The sequence below is a fragment of the Pseudopipra pipra genome, chromosome 4, assembly GCF_036250125.1.
Source record: "Pseudopipra pipra isolate bDixPip1 chromosome 4, bDixPip1.hap1, whole genome shotgun sequence".
In the NCBI taxonomy this organism is placed as follows: domain Eukaryota; kingdom Metazoa; phylum Chordata; class Aves; order Passeriformes; family Pipridae; genus Pseudopipra; species Pseudopipra pipra.
This window is the reverse complement of record NC_087552.1, coordinates 4,795,885-4,815,164: the sequence shown is the minus strand read 5'-3', so window position 1 is coordinate 4,815,164 and position 19,280 is coordinate 4,795,885. Positions and strand designations below refer to the sequence as shown.

The 19,280-nt window shown below is 42.5% G+C and overlaps 2 protein-coding genes across 3 annotated transcripts in view; one reads left to right on the top strand and one right to left on the bottom strand.

Annotated features, from left to right (window-relative positions):
* Positions 1-1,966, top strand: part of ANXA5 (annexin A5) — a 31,241-nt gene extending 29,275 nt beyond the window's left edge. For both annotated transcript variants that reach the window (XM_064651466.1, XM_064651465.1), the window contains 2 exons: positions 223-345; positions 1,440-1,966. In XM_064651466.1, coding sequence (XP_064507536.1) covers positions 223-345; positions 1,440-1,502 — 186 coding nt within the window. In that variant the 3' untranslated portion in view covers positions 1,503-1,966. The remainder of the gene's footprint in view (positions 1-222; positions 346-1,439) is intronic.
* The window catches only part of BLTP1 (bridge-like lipid transfer protein family member 1), a 355,866-nt gene that overhangs the window by 230,584 nt on the left and 106,002 nt on the right, over positions 1-19,280 (bottom strand). The gene's annotated exons all lie outside the window — the stretch shown is intronic.

The following is a 19,280-nucleotide window of genomic DNA, read 5'->3' as shown; positions in this document are numbered from 1 at the left end:
GAGCACCCTGCAGGGTCAGTCCTCTGTTCTCCACGTTGCAGTGTGAATGTCTTGTGATACTGTCCCGGTATTCACTGTTTTGGAGCTGGAATGTAATACGGGCTTGATTTGAGATGCCACTTGTTGCTTTCTTGTTGTACCCTGGTTGTTTGTAATTGTTGTTTTGTTGCAGCTGCCCAGAGCAAACTCATATTTGAATCTTCTTGAATCTCTTCTCTGCAGGGGGCTGGCACTGATGATGACACCCTGATCAGAGTCATGGTTTCCAGGAGTGAAATCGATCTGTTGGATATTAGGCGGGAATTCAGGAAGAACTTTGCAAAATCCTTGTATCAGATGATTCAGGTAAAATGATTGTTCTGCTGTCAGGGAACACAGGGGTGATTGAGGTGGCGTTGTTGTCACAGTGTATTTTCTTGGGAGGAGGTGGATGTGAGTAGAGCTGGATGAGAGAGCTGGATGAGAGAGAGTGAGTGAGTGAACTCAGAGTGATGTGGTGGGTCTGCACTTTTGGCAAGCACCACATTACATTGTTTAAGCAGGGGACACTTCCTATGGGAAGCTAAAGGTTTCCTTCCAGTGTTCACTAGGACAGATGCTGTGGGTTTCTGAAATGACAATTATTCATACACCCTTTTTAGCTACTGCTTCACTTCCTTTTTCTTGCATGGGTGCCTTGTAGTCAGTGCTTCAGAGAGGGTGCTGGCTCCAGAAAAATGGCATTGGGGCTGGGAGTCTGAATTATTGTGAGGTTGAAGTTAAAATCTTGGGTTGTGGTGTGGAACCTTTGACACCATTTCAAGTGGAAAGCATTTCACTGTGGAACCAGTCTGAATCATAATCTCCTTTGAATGATGGAAAGGAGCAGGAAAGGAAAGAGCCAGCGAGGAATCCAGAGCCAGCTGTTGCTGCGCAGTTGAAGCCAAAATGCTTTTTTTCCCTAGGATTTTCTTCTTGTTTTATTTTTAAATGCTACTTTTTACAATTTTCTGTTATCATTATGCTCCCTTGATTAGGCTGGGTGGAGTTGCTTTTGGCACTGCCAGTCCTGCCCACACAGCTGCCCTGTGGATTTTGTATCAGAGCTTCCCCCCAATTGCCGGGAGCAGGGCTGGGGCCTTTCTAAGCCGCGACAGGTGCACTTTGCTCATCAGATGTGTTGCTTTTGGTGCTGCTTTGAGGCTTCTGCTTTGGACTTCCTCCCTGCAGATAAATGCATTTGAATAAACCCTGGGCAGCTCAGTCACAGTAAAGCTTTTGGAGGTTTTTATGTTTCTGAAAGTCTGTCCGTGTAAATGTACGAGAGGCAGAGGATTTCCTCGTGTCATTCCTGAGTGGAGAGTCATCCCTGTGGATTTCCTGTGGGTGTGCTGTGCTGGGGCCCTCCTTGGCTGGTGTGTGTGTTGGTGACTCACAGTGACTGCTCTGTGTGTTCACAGAAAGACACGTCTGGGGACTACAGGAAAGCCCTGCTGCTGCTCTGTGGTGGCGATGATGAGTAACGGGGACACCCAGGATCTCTTGTACTCCAGCTTTGCACCCCATAGTTGGCATGTCTACCTAAGTTTTTATACCTTAATGCTTTGTGGCTGCTTGAATTTATACTGGCATTGCACTTATTAGGAATGAGCATATTGTTAGCCAAGTGATCCCTTCTTCCCCACATCCCAACTTACAGGAGTTTCAAGTGCCTTTGGTGATATGAGAGTCATCTTCATGGAAGATGGATGCTGACGACCAATTTCTTTGCAAGTGTTTTTGCTGTAATAGGAAAAAGCAATCATGTATTGCACTAATCGTTTGAAGATTATCCTTTTTTGCATACATTTCCACCAAATGTTAAGCCGGTTCTAACATGACAAACAAAGCAAAGATATCCTTTGTATGTAATGTCTGAATGAGTTTGCTGAACATAATACAAGCAATCATTGGAAATCTAAAGGACCAATAAATTTTTCCCCTCTTATCACAGTTGTATGTGGTTTTAAATCTATTTTCCCTTTCATATGATATCACTGCTCCAAATTGTTGGTAAATATTTCCTACTGGTTTTCAGGCTTCTAAGGATATATGATGTTTTGCAACTCTTCATCTTCCTGTCTAGCCTAGTATATGGTGGTGCTGCTGTTCAGTGTAGCTGGGAAACCAAATTACTGGTGATTGCTGGGCATTGCATTCTCATTTTGTGCTGCTTTGTCTCTCTCTTCTCCAAAGCTGGGGGAAGGAAGGGAAGCTGTTGCACAGTGCCAGAGTAGAGCAGATGCTGCGTTGTAGGACCAGCCAAAGATTTCTGGGATGGAAGCAAGTGAAGAAGAGATGGGAAGATAGTGATGAGTCCTTCAGGGATCTTAGATGACAAGAGGATGGCTGCAGCACCACTCTCACCAGGTTAGCAGGGAGCAAAGCACAGGCTCAGAGAAGCATCAGCCTGTCACATGGGCTGCCTTAAATTCTCTGCTTTAGTTCATCGTCTGTGACTGGCGCTGAAAATTAAATTGACACATGTGAAGGAGAAGAAAGAGGCTTCTGTCTCATGCTTTATAAGGGCTGAACACCCTGGTTCTAAACTGAGCTTGTCAGTTAGTCCCATACATCAGCTGTGGAAACTGCACTTTCTAATAGTCCTGTTCAAATTGATTCTTCATAGGTTATTAAGGCCTTTAAAACTTTCCTATTGAATAAACATAAAGTTTTAATTTCTGTATTGTAATTCTGAATTAGTACTGTCATGATCTCCTGCTACTGAAGTACTTGGTTTTCAATGTATAATGTGAAAGCTCTTTTTAGAAGTAAATATGTCAACTAAGGCCTTATCCACTCTCAAACTTGCTTTGTTTTCCATTCTGTCACAGACATGCACTCCCTCTTTCCTGCTCATGCACTCTCACTTTCATTCTTTCTCCACTCTGCTTCTTTTTGTCCTAATTTAAGACTTACGGATTTGGGGTTTTGTAGGTTACTTTTTTTTAGTAATTTTTTAAGATGATTTAATATTTGCCAAGGCAAAATCATGCACAGAAATTTTTGCTAAGGCACTGCTTTCTACTGCTTCAGAGATTAGACACTGTATTTAATTTTTCAGCTTCTTTCAGGTCCTTTGAAATTCTTAGGAAAGTAGCATCTGATCTTCATGATTTGTTATCAGTCCTCTTATAGATTTTGGTGAAGCTCTTCCAACAAGGGTTGAACATTGTCACAAACCTGATGCTTGCGGCTTGAATGGAATGATCTAAATTACTGCCAGAATTTGTAAGTAGTAACTCTGAACAGAAGTTGTTGGGGTCAGTATCATATCAGACATCTACAGAAAGTTTTAGGATGCAAATGAGCAGAAGTGTTTGAAATTCCCTTTTGAAGTAATTAAGCTTTCTTTAAGAAGTCTAATTAAAATAGAAGGAATGTTATTGAATTATAATATTTCTAGTATCTAGTATGTCACGCCCTTTTATGAATACAGAATTTGGTATTTCCAGTACAGCACGTTCCTAAGAGAGCTTTAAGCTACAGCTGCCAATGAATTAATTACTTCCTTTGGCAATAGTTAATCATTGGTGTGTTTGGGTTTTTTTTCCCTCTCCATCTTCTGATTTTGATTCATGAAAATCTGTATTCTATTGGTTTCTGGCACAACTTTGTGTTGAGAAATCCTATCAAGCTCTTTGCTAAGTCAGGAGCCAATTGGAGCATGAGCACTGAAATCAGCCCTTGCTATCCTTGAAGAATCTGTTTTAAAGCAAACTTCAGTAAATCAAATATTGTTTTGCCTGAAGAGCCTGCTGCCCTTCCTTCGTCCTTCTTCCTCCCACAGGAGAAAGTGTTTTAGGACCTACTATTTTACCATGAGAAATATTAAACTCTTTATTTGCTTTCATCACACCTTTATCTTTGCACTATTGCAGACATAGTGTATTGGGGGGAAAAAGTGATCTTTATTAACTTCTTTACTTGATTTTTCCCTCAGTTTTCTACTGATGCATATGAAATTATGATTTTGCTTTATTTATATTCCTGAGAAGTGCTATTTTCTTATTGTTTCTTTATCGCACTTCCACACTGACAGCTGGAATTGCTGTGGGCATTTATTTACTCAAACCTGTCTTGAAAGCAATAATTTATGAACAAGGCAATATTATGCATGAGGAGCTCTAAGCAGTAACTCCTTTTTGATTTACTGTTCAATACATCTAAAAGTCAAACATCAGCCAACTTATCCACATGTATCCATAGCTATACATTTGTAACAGGCAGGCTTTATCTGCCTCCATTTGGCATTCAAGGAAAGGTGAGGTGGCTGGTGCAGAACATGGAGCTGCCCTGGATGGCTTTCATCAGAAATAGCAACTTTCTCCTCTGTAATTAACCCTTTCCGTGTCTTGCAAGTTTGAAATTTAAAAAAAATTCCTCAGAAAGACTATGGTATAAAAAATGATGTTGTTGAAAAAGAATCTGGAGCCTGGAGTGACTCAAAATGCACTTTGTGACTCAAAAGCACTTTGTAGGTAAGTCACCTGTCAGGTACCTGCAGGTCATTGCTCCTGATGTTGCATTTCTGACTTTATCTCTTTGTCTCAGTAAAGCTTTCAGTCACGTGGTTGTTTTGTCCCTGTCCAACGAAGCATCTACAGAAACGTTGCAACCTCACAGAGTGGCTGCAAATAAAGCAAATAAACCGCAAGGGTTTTTTCTAGTCGTGCCTTCAAGAAGCTTTGCTGTAATCAGCAAAAAGAGCTGAGTGGAGAGATTTGCTTCCAGTCTTTTGGTGTCTGCAGTTACAGCTCGAGTTCCTCTGGGTGTCGATAGGGTGAGTGAGAGTGAGTGGAATTCCCATTTCCCAAATGGGACGGGACTCACGTTCTCCAGACAGTGCCTGTGCCATTCGCTGTGCAGGCAGGGGATGGTGCTGTTGTTCCAAATAACCTTGTCACGGTGCTGCTCGAGATTCCACTTCTCTCTTGAATCACTTGCTTAATATTTTGGGGTTTTTTTGTGCCTCTTTCAGATGGCTTTCCTCAACCTAAAGCATGAGTCAGACAATGGAATTTTTTGTTATTATATTTTCAGGATCCTTTAATATAATTTTTTGTGCACTATGAAATGAGAGAGACTAGTGAACTTTATTGGAAACAGAAGCTGGGTTTACACACATGACATTTTTATTAATGTTAAGCATTTCCCTTCTGCAGTCTGAGCACAGCCAACCTCCAGTATTCCACCCCAGTCTCAGTTAGGAAAAATTAGAAAATCTGTTTTTGTTAAACTCATACATTTACAACTTGTGAGTTTAGTGGAACAGATTTTGCTGTGCCAGTATTATTTCATATACAGAGATTTCTCACCTGCAGTCCCTGAATTATTACCATGTTTTAGTGAGCCTGGGAGGTTATTTCATATCATTCAAGCAACAGCATGACTGCCCTGCACTGTGTAAAGAAATGGAAAGGCTGTGGAAGATCTGATATTTTAGGAAGTAACTGAGTAATTAGCAGGAAAAACTCATCACTCTCATGGAGCAGAAAGGACAGGAAAGATGATATTTTTAATTTTTTTTTTCAACCAGTTGTGTATGATGGGATAACAAACTGAGAGCAGGAAAGAGGAAGGATGGTGTAAGACACTAATCTAGTCTGCTACTACAAGAGGAAAGGGCCAAAGTAATCTTCCATTGGTGTCTGTGGGAAATGGGCTCATCAATCCTCCTGGATCTAGAGCATATGCACATAGAATTCCATCCACAGAGTAGTCTCATGGTTTTAACTTTTGGCTACTTCTAGCCTTAATTTCAGTAGGTAGCACAATGGTAAAACAAGAGGTCCTGGTCTTGGTCTTTCTTTTACACACATCTATGAAGGAAAAAAGTCCCACCTACACTGGTTGGCTTTTTATTTCTGCACACTTTGCAGTAAATGTGCTTCCCTCATACCCTTCTATTCTCAAAGCCTCCTTCAATAACAGGCTACAAGCTGCATATAATGAGGCCTAAAAGGCACAACAGTACCTCTGAAATCCAGTGAAAATATCATTAGAAGCCTTACTCTGTGTATTCAGCACATGTTGTGTTCTTTCGTGCTGACTGCTTTGTCTTTGTATGCAGAAATATTAAATCAGGGAATTTACTCTGGATGCCTCTAAAACTTCATTAGTTATTTTGCCTGTTTATCCGTGCTCATCCTTCTGGCACTTTATGTTTACTTTCAGAAAACGATTCTCTGATGATAAGGATGAATGGAGGAAATTAAGAGTTTATAGATCATGATTGTGCTGGCACCAAGTGACTATGAATGCTAAAATAAAGGGAAAAGAAGTGCATTCATTTTTGGTGTGTTTCAGCACTGGCAGCTTAGTGTTTAAAACTGACTTTCCACCATTGCCATCCACTGCTGCTAACAAAGAAGTGAGCCAGTGTTCAGTCACAGCTTACACTTCTATTGTATTCACCATCTTAGTAGCAGTGCTTGCATTATATATTACATGCAGACCCCATGTGGGCTTCACTTGAAACAGGTCTCTCCCAGGTTGTTCCTTACTGGACGCAGCCAAAATTTTCCTTTAATGATGATACAGATGTGGTATCAGATGATACAGACTTGGAAGGAAGAATGAGACTGGTTTTTTTGCTCCTGTGGGATTTTTTTACCTACACTCCCTCTCCTTTTCCTTCATGCTTTATGTTAACAGGATCTATAAAATGTTTTAAAATCTTATCTCCAGGTAATGTAGCTTGCTGCTCCATGAAGAGCATCACAGTGATTCTCCCACACAGCTGGTATAAAACATCTGTTAACCTTAAGGGTATAATACAGCAACCACCCTGTGGTGCCATTTACAGTGGGTAAAAACACACTGCCATCCATCAAAGACATCCTCTGGCTACAGGAAACAAAACCCAGGCAAAATGATTGCCTGATTATTTAACCCGTTTACTTTGTGGTTTGCCTTGGCTCAGGACCCACTGTGTCCCCTCCACTCGAGGCTGATGGATCATGATGTGTATTTATCTGAAGCCTCTTGCTGTTTGTCTCAGTCTGTCTTACTGGGCTCTTGTGTTGCAGGGTGGGATTCAAGCAGCCCTCGCAGCACTCATGGCTCAGGTTAACGCCACATTTACACCAAAGGTCCCTCCTCACAGTTTGCTTCAGTGCTTGTGCAGGCAGACCCCTGATGTTACTGTGACCTGTGAGCTGCTCAGGGACTGGGAGTTGACTGGTGGGAAGAAGGGAAGAGAGAAGACTTGCAATTGATGCATGACCAGGAGAAGAGGAGAGTCATTTACTGCTCTCAGACTAGAAGGGCCCCCCAGCAACACTGCCAGGTAGGAAGCTTGGAAACAAAATGAAAGGAAAAGTGCGTCACGACGTGATTAAATTATAGACCCTGCTGTTACGTGGCACTATGGAGACCGTGACTACAAGTGACACTGGTAAGATAAAAAGACCAGTTCATGCAAACAGGTTCTTTGGTGGGTTTTACAGCAGATACAGTGTGTAGCTCACACTGTTCCCAGCTGCTTTTTCTGGGATGTAGCAGGGAGCGCTGTCGCTGCTGACAACCAGTTCTTGGATTAAATTGCCCACCCTCTGAGAGAGGTACCAGGTTTTATTTTTCCCCTCTTAATGCTTGGCTAGCAATTAATTTACCTTCCCCTTGACTGCCTGCTAAGTCATGTGTTAAAAATGTTAAAATATTCCTATAAGACTTTCTCCACACAAGAAAGTGCTGCATTATAAGGTTGTTAATTTATAGCCTCTGGGGAGTGACCTTGATGAATTCCGAGCTGAGCTGAAGTGATTCAGAGGAGACAACAGTCTGGAAGGAGTGTTGGAGATGTGGCTGTTCCTGCCTTGGGGAGGGGAGAAGAGAGGACAGTGTTTCTCAACCTATTTTAGTTGAAGACTCACCTAAAGCTATTTGAAAAACAAATCAACAAAAATGAAGGAAAATTTGGAACATGCACCTGTTTTTCCCTGGTCCTCTCCCATTTCATTCATTCACGTGAGGTTTGTGTGTGTGTGTAGGTGAACAAGACCTCTCTAGTAAGTGCTTGCAATGGTTTGTTAGACTGTGTTCTTAAGGAGTTTTGTTTTCAGCAGATTCCTGCCAGTTCCTAGTCTTGGAAATGATGGATGGGGAGAGGCTTCCTGGGCTTGCACTTGCCTGGAGCAATGCCAAGCCGACGGACAGCGAAGATCTGACATAAGGTCTGTCTCTTTGTTCCTGTTGATACATTTCAGGGTGCCCACAGCTCTCAGTGCCCAACACTGAACCTGCCCAGCATCTCATGGGCTGGCCTGTACCAACCACATTGGGGTGAGAAATGAGCAGGCTAAATTCTATTTGCAGCTGCCAATGGGAATAGCTGCATTTAGTTCTGTCCATACATGTGAAAAGCTGCAACTCCTCCTCTCCAGCTGCATTCCCTTCTTTCTCCACAGGTTGCTTGCTCGGGACAAATTTCCTTTTTGTGAAGGCCTGACAATTGAACAGTTTGTGCTTTGAACTCCCTTCTTCAAGTTTGTCAACTCAACTTCCCCAGCAACAGTGAGGGAAAGGTCAGATAGTCCCCAGCACAGAGCTTTCCAAGCCTCATTGGAGGAGTTGTTCTTTTGAAAATGGGGACATTAAACTGCCACACATGAGACTTGTGTAAGAGGAGGAACACTGGCTGGGGGAACTTTCACAAAACCTGTACTTACGCTGTCTGGCTTGTAGTCCTGGTGGATTTAAGCACACAAGAACTACACTGGAATACTTGGATGTGGTTTAGCCTTTAAGGCACCTTGTTAGAGAGTCCTATATTAGAAATAGTAGTTAGGATTAAACATATGGCATGGACCAGTTTGAGCTTTGGTCAGAGCACTCTGCCAGAGAGGCTCTGGGGACTCAGAGTGCGACTGCAATCGATTGACGACCTCTACAGACAGAGACTGTAATTGTTACATTTATTCCATTTGAAAATGTCTGGATGTTCTTTTCCATGGGAGCTGTAGGCTCTGCATTCCCCGAGTGCAAGTGTAACTGGCTTTCACAGCAGTTACAGGTGGGGAGGCAAGAAAGAAGTGACTTGCCAATTTGCTTTTCAGAAATTTTGCTCTTTGCTCCTCTGGTAATAGGAAACTCTAAACCTTTTCTGCAGATTCAGAAGTGGCCTTTGTCCATGAAAGGACCTTTGAACATGCTTAACTACACTCTTTTTTCCCCTAAAATTTCCTGGAAGATGAGGTCTTACATATAAAAAGAACATCACTTCCAATACTGTCAGTGCTTGACCAGCTATTTGTAAGAAGTTGAATGAACAGAGCAATATGTAGTAAAGGATTATCTCTCTCTAAATTCTAGGGGTATGATTTGATTTGGACCTTAGAGCAATCAGGGTATTCAGGGTATTGTGGTGCCCTGAAGTATCCTGGGGAACACTGGCTTGGTGACATTTCATTCCTTCCCTGATGTCTCCACTCCAGGGAGCAGTGTGACCATTCCTTGCTGGTTTGCATGGGGAGCTGGGACAGATGAAGGGAGGTGGGTTTTACTCCATAAACACGCTGTTGGTCCTGGGGAAAGCCTTGTGGCAAAGAGCTTACAGGGAGAGAGATGTGATTAGCATTAAAGGGTGTCAAGTCAGCCACTAAAAGCTGCAGTGTGGGCAAGTTCCTTGGGAACAGGGGCTTGGGAACAAATCAAGACTTTGTGGCACTTTCAGAGCAGTTTTTGATTGCCTTTCAGTCTCATTCATTGCTCATATAATGAAAACCTTGCAGAACTCCATGGCTGGCCTAAAAAATTTGCTTTCAGTCTCAGACTCTGTAAGCTTATTTTTTTTCCTCATCCTTTTTTTTTCCTAGCATGAGTCACAGTAACAGAGGGTATGTTATTGAAGTTCACAGATGGCAACAGGGAGAAACAACATCCATTCCCAACTGTCAATCCTTCAGAAAAGTACTGGTTTACTGGTGTGCTTAATATCTGAGTTAAAGCATGCCCAGGAAGGCACTGCTCCTGTCAGAGCTCTGTCAGCTCTCCCACCAAAACCCAGATGGAATATGCAGCCAAGATTTTGAGCTGCTTCATTATCCACCTGCATAACCCATGAGCCAGCCTTTCACAAATGAAAATTGAATTTTGACATTTTTGAGGGTGTGAAAGTGGAAGCAAAAGCTGAAATATCTTGCCCAGGTTCAACACAGCAAGTCAGTGACAATTTCCCCTTTTCTGGCATCAATGTTGTTAAAACAACAGAATGCTCAGAGAGCTCCAGGAATGTTAATTGCTGACTCCTGGCATGCCAGTATTGCCTGAGACTTGCTGAAGGTCATGTGCCACGTGGGAATTCTGATTGGATATATGGGAGTTGGAAAGTTTTGTTGTCATATCCATCATTTTAATGGCAACACTTATACATAGTTGAGAAAAAAACCAAACCTACTGAGCTGGAAAATACAATGAACTGATAATTTTTCTCCATGAAGCCGAATTGAGCTGTTGACTCACTTTTGTCATCAGTTCATCTGGCTTTATTATTATCTGTAATTTAGCTCCTTCCGTGTAATGTACTTGATAAAGCTAAATGGATACTCTGCTTTATGGATCTCAGCTGAGTACAACTGGAGAGAGATCTTTGCCGAGTGTTGAATAGACTCAAATCCCCCAACAGCAAATTCTGTACATGCTCACATTGTTAGAGGGGGGTATTGAAAACAGGGCACTGGCATAGTGACAGTTTCCTTAGGGAATTGCTGATTGGTAAAAGTCCCTCTGTGCTTAATGTGGAGAAATAGCAGAGAGGCAGAGAAGAGCCTTCCTTGTCTCTTCCAGGGACCTGCACCACCACAGGGTCACTGCCTGCATGGAGGGTAAAGGTTCTCTTGGACTTGGGATTGATAGTGAGCTCTGAAGCTGTAAGACAGGTGTGGTCCAACAAGAAATCTTGCACTTTAACTTTTTCAGGCTTCAGAAATTGCCAGAAGATCTCCCAGGAGATTTTAGTTGTGCACTGATAGCTGGAAATCAGACCTGGACAGAGCACCAGATGCCTTATATGAATACTGTGTGTTACACAGGGACCTGTTCAGGTGTGGACTCTGAGAGATCCCATCTAACAAGATTATGCACCCTTTTAATGGCATGGAGATTGCTGGGACCTTGGGATCGCGTGGGATAAATGTGTGGCTTCTAACAGGCTTGAACAGACCACTTCAGTAAAGCCTTTTTGCAAACTATCTTAGAATTACTCTGTCATTAGATACTGTGGCCATTTGGGTATGAATTTTGTTCCAGAATTAAAAATAACTGCTGCTTTCCTTCTACTTCCTCCACTCAGGCCCACCAAGGGGCTGCCCCTTGGCTCCTCCTTCAGGGCTGCACTGAGTCTTCCAGCCTTGTCCTTCCCACTCTGGAGCCATCTCTGGAGCCATCTCTGCTCTGTAGGATATGTGGGACCTTCCTCTCTGCCCAGAATTGCACCCTCTATTTTACTTTGCCTACTGTGAGTTCAGGGACAGTACTCCCTGCTTTGGGTGGTTTTTGGTATCAGAGCACTGAACAGCCAGGCAAACGATCTCAAACGCGATGACGAGTTTTAAAATCTGTGTGAATCTGTGGCTGTCTGCACCAGTGGCTTCCTCACAGTAACTGAGGGCAGGAATTTAGCCTGTAGCAGGTGCAGTTCCTCATGATTTAGCCCAAGAGACCCTCATCATGGTGAATTTACATTTAAATAATCCCATGAAATGCAAGGGTGGCTTTTCTTGAAAAGGTAAATGCAGATAATCAGTAAAGCCTTTCTTGGCTGATGGTTGAATTATTTTGAGAGCAGAGGTAAAAAGCTTTCTGGTGAACAGGTAGAAAAAACTTAATGCATTTACATGACATGGTGGAGCAATAAATTAAAATTGTCTTTTGTTTGTTTGTTTTGATGTTTGTAATGTTTTCCACCCTAGTAATCTCTACAAGTCCCAGTGAAATACATGAGGCTGTCTGGTGGTACCACAAGAGACTTATATTCTTGAGCTCACAGCCCTCTGGAACTTTGAAAAAAAAAAAAAATTATTTAATGAGTGACAGATATTTAGCCTGGCTCAATAAATAAGTCTAGAGAAAATTGAGAGGGAGACTTCAGTGGGGGACTAAGGAAATGTGATGGTGTTTTGAATGAGAAGTGTTAGAAAAATGTTAGGAGGTATTGGTTTTTCTAGATGGTTTCATAAAACCAGCTGAAACAAACACTCAGAAAGTGAAATGCTAACATGCTGGCATAATAAGCGAGATTAAATTAGATTTTGTGATTAAACTTGGATGAATTAATGCAGTATATATTAAGAAAGCCCCTGGAAATAAAGAACTGAAATTTTCTTTCACAATGTTAAAAAAAGACAGAACATGGTACCCTTGGGCTATTTAATTTCTTCTTTCTATTGATGTTTGAGAAAAGACCTTTTTTTTGTTTGCCATTTTTTTGGTCTGTCTTAATTTACATTCCTTAAAGAAAGTGGTGGGGTTTTTTTGTGGGGCTGGATGTTGGAGGGTGATGTTTTTTTCTTCCCTCAATTTAGATGAGACAAATAGAAGTCACATGGAAATAAAACCAGAACTCTGTTGCTGGCTCAAATTAGTCTGAAGCAGAATGTAACTGGTAAATTAGGCACTCAGTAGACCAGAGCAAATTAGTTTGTTAGTTTGCATATATCTGAATGGACAATTCTTAGATGTTTTTGACCTGTCTGTATGGTAAACTAATGCCGAGTTAATTAGTTGTTAACACTTGCTGAAGGCTGAGCTCACAGTCTCTGTAAAAGAAGACTTCAAGCAATCATTTTGCACAGTAAGAACTTGCTTGTGGTAATGGCATAGATGCAAAATGACTTTATGACCTTTAGCAGAGATACTCAATACCAGCTGGTTCACAAGATTATAATTTGAGAGTCCAAAAGGCAGAAAATGGAATAATTAAGCAGAAAAGCCATGAGAAAATGCATCTAAAATTGCCCACATCTCACCACTGAAGTACCACGCACACCTTGGAACCCCGCTTCCAAGTGGGGACTCCAGTCACAGTTTTGTTGAAAACCAGACACATCCCTGTTTGAAAGAAGATTTCTCATTTACATGACCTTGAAGTACTTAAAAATTTTGTGCAGCAGAAGGCAAACCTTTGCCCAGTTTCTTGTTTGTGCAGATATATTTGTTTTGTAAGGTGTGAACCCCAGAGCATCTCTCTTCTCAACAGCAGTGAAACAGGTCCAGCTGTTTGATTTATGTGGGACTCTCTTGTTTCCTGTGGAAAGTGCTTCCTGCAGCTACATGTGGGCTAAAGACTCCTGGAGCTTTTGCATTTTGCCAGTATATTCTGTAAAAAAATTGGCTGTTGGATACAACATCAGAAACACTTCAGGTTTTGGAGCTTTAAAAGCAGAGGCACAGTAAATGCCTCTTGTCTGTGCTCCTTGCATCTCTAATGTGCTCCTGAGCTGCTTTTCAGTTGCTGTTTCAGTGACCTGCACTGTGGCCCCCTGTTGAATGAATGAGTCTCTCATGAAGGAGCAGGAACCCTGAAGATTTCCTTTTAGACATCTTGTTTGAAGTACTATTTCTGTCTCCAGTCTGGAGCACACAGAAAATCAGCAATAGCCCACCAGGTGTGACCCTCCTGAGGATGAGGAGGGACCTGTCCTGCTGACAGATCATAGGTGCATTGCAGAGTTATTTGTTTTTCTTATTCCATTGGGCAGGGCTCTTTCTAAAGTGTTTTTTTTTTCTATTTTATAAAATATTAGGCTTTTACCGAGACATAGAGAGTCGTAAAGCAAGTTGACATGTGAGGATTCAAATCCATATATACATGGACTAAATCCACCTTCTCCTGCCTCATATTTTCCCTTGGACTCCTTTGACACACTCAGGTAAACTCTTATCCTCTTGGTCTCACATTTCCCCTCAGTGCTGCAGCCGACCTGCTCTGCCAGTCCCTTTATGGCTGCTTTTCATTGGGGCTGGAGCCCTCAGGCAGGGAGAGAGAAATGTAAAATGTTTGATGGCAGAGCCATCTACAAACTGTGTGCCCTGGTTGCTTCCAGCTGTGGGACTGCTCTGTGTGTGTCAATGTTTGTATTCATTTTGAAACATTTAGAAATACTATTGTACTGGAGGTCATAGTCCAACTCAATACTAGCTTTAAAGTTAGGTCCAGTTGTTTAGGGACTTGTCCAGCTGAGTTTTGAGTGTCTCCAGGAATATCTTACAGCTTTGCTGAACAGTCTGCCCCAGTGCTGAGCTGTTGTTGCTGTAAATATTTCCTTTTCTTATTGCTAGTCAAAGATTCCCTCTCTGCAGCTTGTGCCAATTACTATTAATCTCTTTTACTCCCAAACCCATGATTACATTCCAAGCAGAAGCAGATGAAGGGCAGGAGAGCCAGCTCTAACTTTGGATTCTTTGTTATGCAATGACAAATAAGAATGTAAAAACACTTCATTGGCTGTGAGCAAATGCTCGGAAAAAAAATGGCTTGTTTCTAGTGAAAAGTGAAACAATCTGAGTGTTTTGCTTAAAAATGCATAAGCAGATAGATTTGATTAAGGAAAAGAAGAGTAGGAAATGAGCAGGAAATGAGGCTGTAAAACTGGGATGAGGTCTGTGAGGTACCATCCTGCACTCACATTTGCACGCTCTGTCTCCACTGCTCTCATCTCTGGCCCTTTGTGTTGGGTTATGATGCACAGTCTTTATATAATTTACATCTAAAGTCACTTTGAATGGTAGCTTTGAGTTGTCTTCAAGGCAGTTTTGACTCCAAGCTTTCTGAAAGAGAATGGAAACAGGGAGAGCTTAAAACTGAAGAAAAGGGAATCCATCCCATTTCTCCAGTGTTCTCCCTGCTGCTGTGAGGATTTTATATATGGGTTTGTAACTGCTTAGAGGAAAACAAAGCACTCCATACTCTTAACTGTTATAAACTACCCCTGGGTTTCTCAGCTGTCTTAGTGTCAGGGATGCCACATAAAGGAATGAGTAATATTGTGGTAATGGCAGAGTAGGAGAAAGTGGTGAGAGGTATGGTGGTAACAATTAAATGTGCATTCTGAAAAACCTCCCACTGTAAGAACAGAAAAAGCTGGGTTTTTACCATCATCAGTGTCTGACATCTTCAAAAAGGCCTGGCTGGCTCTTTATTTTAATCTGTGTGAACAAGGATGTCAAACACATGAATGTCAATAAGTTGTTTCTATTGCTTCATGTCACAACTATTTCTAAGCCAAGCTTCAGTGAGCCTTCCTAATGAATAGGCAGACATGACTTCCTGCTTGGTGTGTGTCCAAAGCAGATTACAAATAATAGGGAGCATTTTATTTTATTTTTTTCCACTCAAATTTCATTAAACAACTTTTCACAGATTTGTGCTGATTCCTATAATGAAACTGAACCCAGAGGATGCAAATTCTTAGGGATCATAATGCAGGCTGCCAATGTGGAGGGTGTAAGGGCAGTAACCACCATACAGCTCTAACAGACAGACACTGTGCCCTAACAACAATTTTTGGAATTCCAGGTTATTTCTTGAACTGTCCTTTCAAACCTGTATCACTCAAATTCCAAGGACAGCTGCAGAAGACCTACCCACTGTTTTTCTTTTCTGTAGCTGTCCCCCAGCAACATGTAATGCCATGCCATGCCCAGTTCTCTTTTTCTTGGTGTGCTGCTGGCAACTCCTGCCTGGATTGTAATGAATAATCCAAAATTAAATTCCAGGCAAAGACATCTTTGTGTAAAGGCAGCTGTTTTGGTGGTTCATTTAAGGAACCACACTGTAGGGAATTAATTTTGGAATTTGATGGCTGGCACAGGACAGGCTGAGAATAGAAGAGGTCTGGGGGAATCTGCAGGATTTAATGTTGTGAAAGGACGTCACACAAACTCCCAACATTTCCCAGAGCAAGGAGCAGCCTGAGCAGTTATCTGTGTGCTCACACCTGCTGGGAGAAGTGCAGGTTTTCCCTGGTGCTCCTCTCCCTTGCCACAGGCTTTGGGTAGAAGCTCTTTCAGTTTTGCACAAAGACAACATTGGCTTAAGTCCTGCACACCGTGTGCATATCTTTGGTTCTTAATCAGCAAACCCCAATATACATGGGGGTTTTTGTTTTCCCTGGCATTTGTATTCTGGGGCATGATTTTAAAGAAAGATGATGTGGAACAGAGTTATTTAAGCAAAGCGATTTTCTGGAGTGCACATTGTGTTGGCCTTGCTGGCTTACTGAAAATGTCACCCCAGCTGGTGTGAAACTACTGGGGAGTCAACTGCCTCTCTCTAATTTAGATGCTTTCTGTATCCTAATCGTGCTTTCTAATATGGAAAGAAGAGACTTTTGGATCTCTGGCAGGCCTCTGTTTTGTATATGGTTAAAAATAAGACTGCAATAAATTATTTTGTGGCTGCATTATAAAGTGAAGATGTTTCCTGAGCCTTTAGAAAGCTGTGATCAAACACTACAAAGACAACTGGTTTGTCAGCACCACAGAAGGAAAGGAGAGTGGCTCTGCAGTTTAAGTGGGCCCCTGGAATTTGCATCAGAGCACTCCTGAGCTCCTTCTGTAATTCGATAAGTGACTTACATGGCTCAGTTACCTCCAGGAACAGTCTGAGTAAATCTCTAAAGGAGAGCAGAATGTTGGAAGCAGGCAGACGTCCATAGGTGGGAACTGCTGGTTTCTGAAAGGAAAAATTATGTCAGCTTGCTGTGTTCAGTGAGGTGGCTCCAGGAGACTGATCTTCCCTGCATGGAAGCACCTGGGGTCTGGCAAAATGGCCTTCTTGGCCCAAATCTGGGGACACTGGCTGGAATAATCTCGCAGTGTTACCTGCATGATCTCTGTTTAATCTTGTGGGGATCAAGGGATTGGGAGACAGTGAGAAATGTTGCAGAGAAATGGGGTATTTGAAGGTATTAAGAACAAGTAAAGATCTGAACAAAAGCAGTCAAAACTAAGAAATTATTTGTACCAGAAATTGTATTGTGCTACAGAGGTCTAGTACAGCAGTTCTCAACTGCTCTGTGCCTTAGAGAAAACAGTGCAGACCAGGAGAAATACAAAAATGTAACTCTGCACATTTTGGAATGTCATATCCTGGCTGAGATCTTTTTCCCAATGACACCAGCATGGTGAAAATCCATGGCCTAATGAGAACAAAGTCACAGGGTTGGTTATGAGATTGCTTGTTTAAAAACACTCCAAGCATAAAACTTTGCAAAATAGGATGAAACTTGGGCTAATGAGAGATTAACCTAATGGAAAGTCTGAATGTTGGAGTATTTTACGTGTTTTTTACTCTTTAAAGGCCCTGTCAGTGAAGCGTGGAATTAGAGGCCAAACTCCAGGCTCGTGGATACAAGTTCTTATGCCTTCAAGGAACAATTATAAGGTGGGAAAAAAATGGGCATAAGCTTTATTGCTTAAACATCTTTCTAGGATTTTTCAAACTATTGTCCTTGAAACATCTGTCAGAGCAACATTCAAAATCCTAATGATTGCACAAATCACTGTCCCCTGGGTGTGATCTAAGCTGCAGATGCTTGGTATTGTAAACAAAGATTTTGTTTCTTGCCCCGTGGCTCTAATTATCTGCTGTCATGCACAATGAAGCAAAAGTGCGTTGGTGTAAAGCAGTGGTGCCATTTTAGACTGGCTTACATGAAGAAAAAAAATCCCAACTGTTCCTACCTGTGTATCTTAGTTAGAGGTGAGATTTCTCTCCCACCTGAATGGCAGTGTGGCACTAAAGCCATACCCTGTAACCCCTCCTATTAAGGGATACCCACAAAGCAAGAGAAAATACATTACAGATTTTCATGTACAGTGGCAATCAGAATATAGATGCAGGTCCCTTTTCAGCTTTATGATCTGCATCACTCTCTCTCTTGTGCCTGTGCAGGTTTAAACGAGCTTGGCATGAATGTGCTCTGGGTAACTTGTTGCCATGCCATCCCTAGCAGCTGTCTGCTCTGGAATTACCTGGCCTGGCCAAAGTGGGGTTTGTTGGACTGTCATGATCTACACATCCTTTAACCTGCTCCTTTGCCATTCCTCCAGCAGCTGCTCAGGGATCAGCGACCCTTGGCATTCTGGTGAGTGTCACTCAGCAGCATTTGGGATCTAATATGTGAGCCTCAGGAAAGCTCTGCAACCCTGGAAGCTGGGCTGCAAGATGTTCTCCTGTGTAACACTCTGAAGTGGGCTTTGGTTTTCATTCTGGTTCATGACCTCTGGGCTGCCATCCCTTTGGAGAACAATAGGAAAACACAGCAAGTTTTCCTCCAGCCTTTGGGAAACCAAGCATGGCACACTGAGGATCTGGGTGGAGGGAGCTGAGTGGTCACTGCTGCTCAAGTGCAAGTGCAGCCCTGGAGTTCCAGGCTCTGCACAACAAACAGCTTTTCTCACAGCCATGTTCTGCCGTACTGGGATAATTGCTTGGATGTAGTGCTGGCACACCAGGGTGTGCTCTGGGGTTGTGGGGCTGTATTTGTGCATGTGGAATGAGACCTGGAAAAGTTCAGTGGCAGGTAAAAAGAGCAGAGCAGGAATTACGGTACAGTCTTCCCTGTGTCCTACCACAGTGGCGGTTCTGGGCTTGCTCTGAGCCCTTTTTGCTGACAAACCCCACCCAGTCCCCTTCAGCTCCCTGTAATCTCTGTCCCTTCAGACCCCTGATCCTGTGTGTGCCTCTCTGTTTCCCAGGCTCCACTTGTGCTGCTGGCTGGATTTCAGTCTCTTTCCCAGCCTGTTCTGGTCTTTACAACCTTTTCCCTCCAGTACTTCCCCAGATCCCACCAAAAGCCATGTGTGTAATCCCAGGTCCTTCTGGAGGATCCACAGCTTTAGCCAGGGCTGGGCAAAGCACAGCTTATTTTGCTGCCCAGTGACAGTGTTTTAAAGGAACACTGTGCTGTGACTTACAACAAAGAAATTGAACCGACACTTTCTACCAGAGCGTGTTACTCTTCTTTCCTAACGTGTTTTATGTTTCCTTGAGCTGCAGATCTCACTCCATTTCCAACAGAAAGCCAGTTCTGCTTTTTACTGGGCTGTCTAAACCCTACTGGTGGTGGGAGGGAGAACCTACTGGCATATGTGACCGACAGGAAGGTTGTGGGCCTGGCCGGCATGACTGGAGGGTTTTTAACAATAGCTTAAAATATATCAGAAATGAGACATTTTAGCTGGTCCTGCCCTGAAGCTGGGGCTTCATAAGATCTTTTTCAGGATTATTTTCATAATCTCTGAATTCAGTGATTATG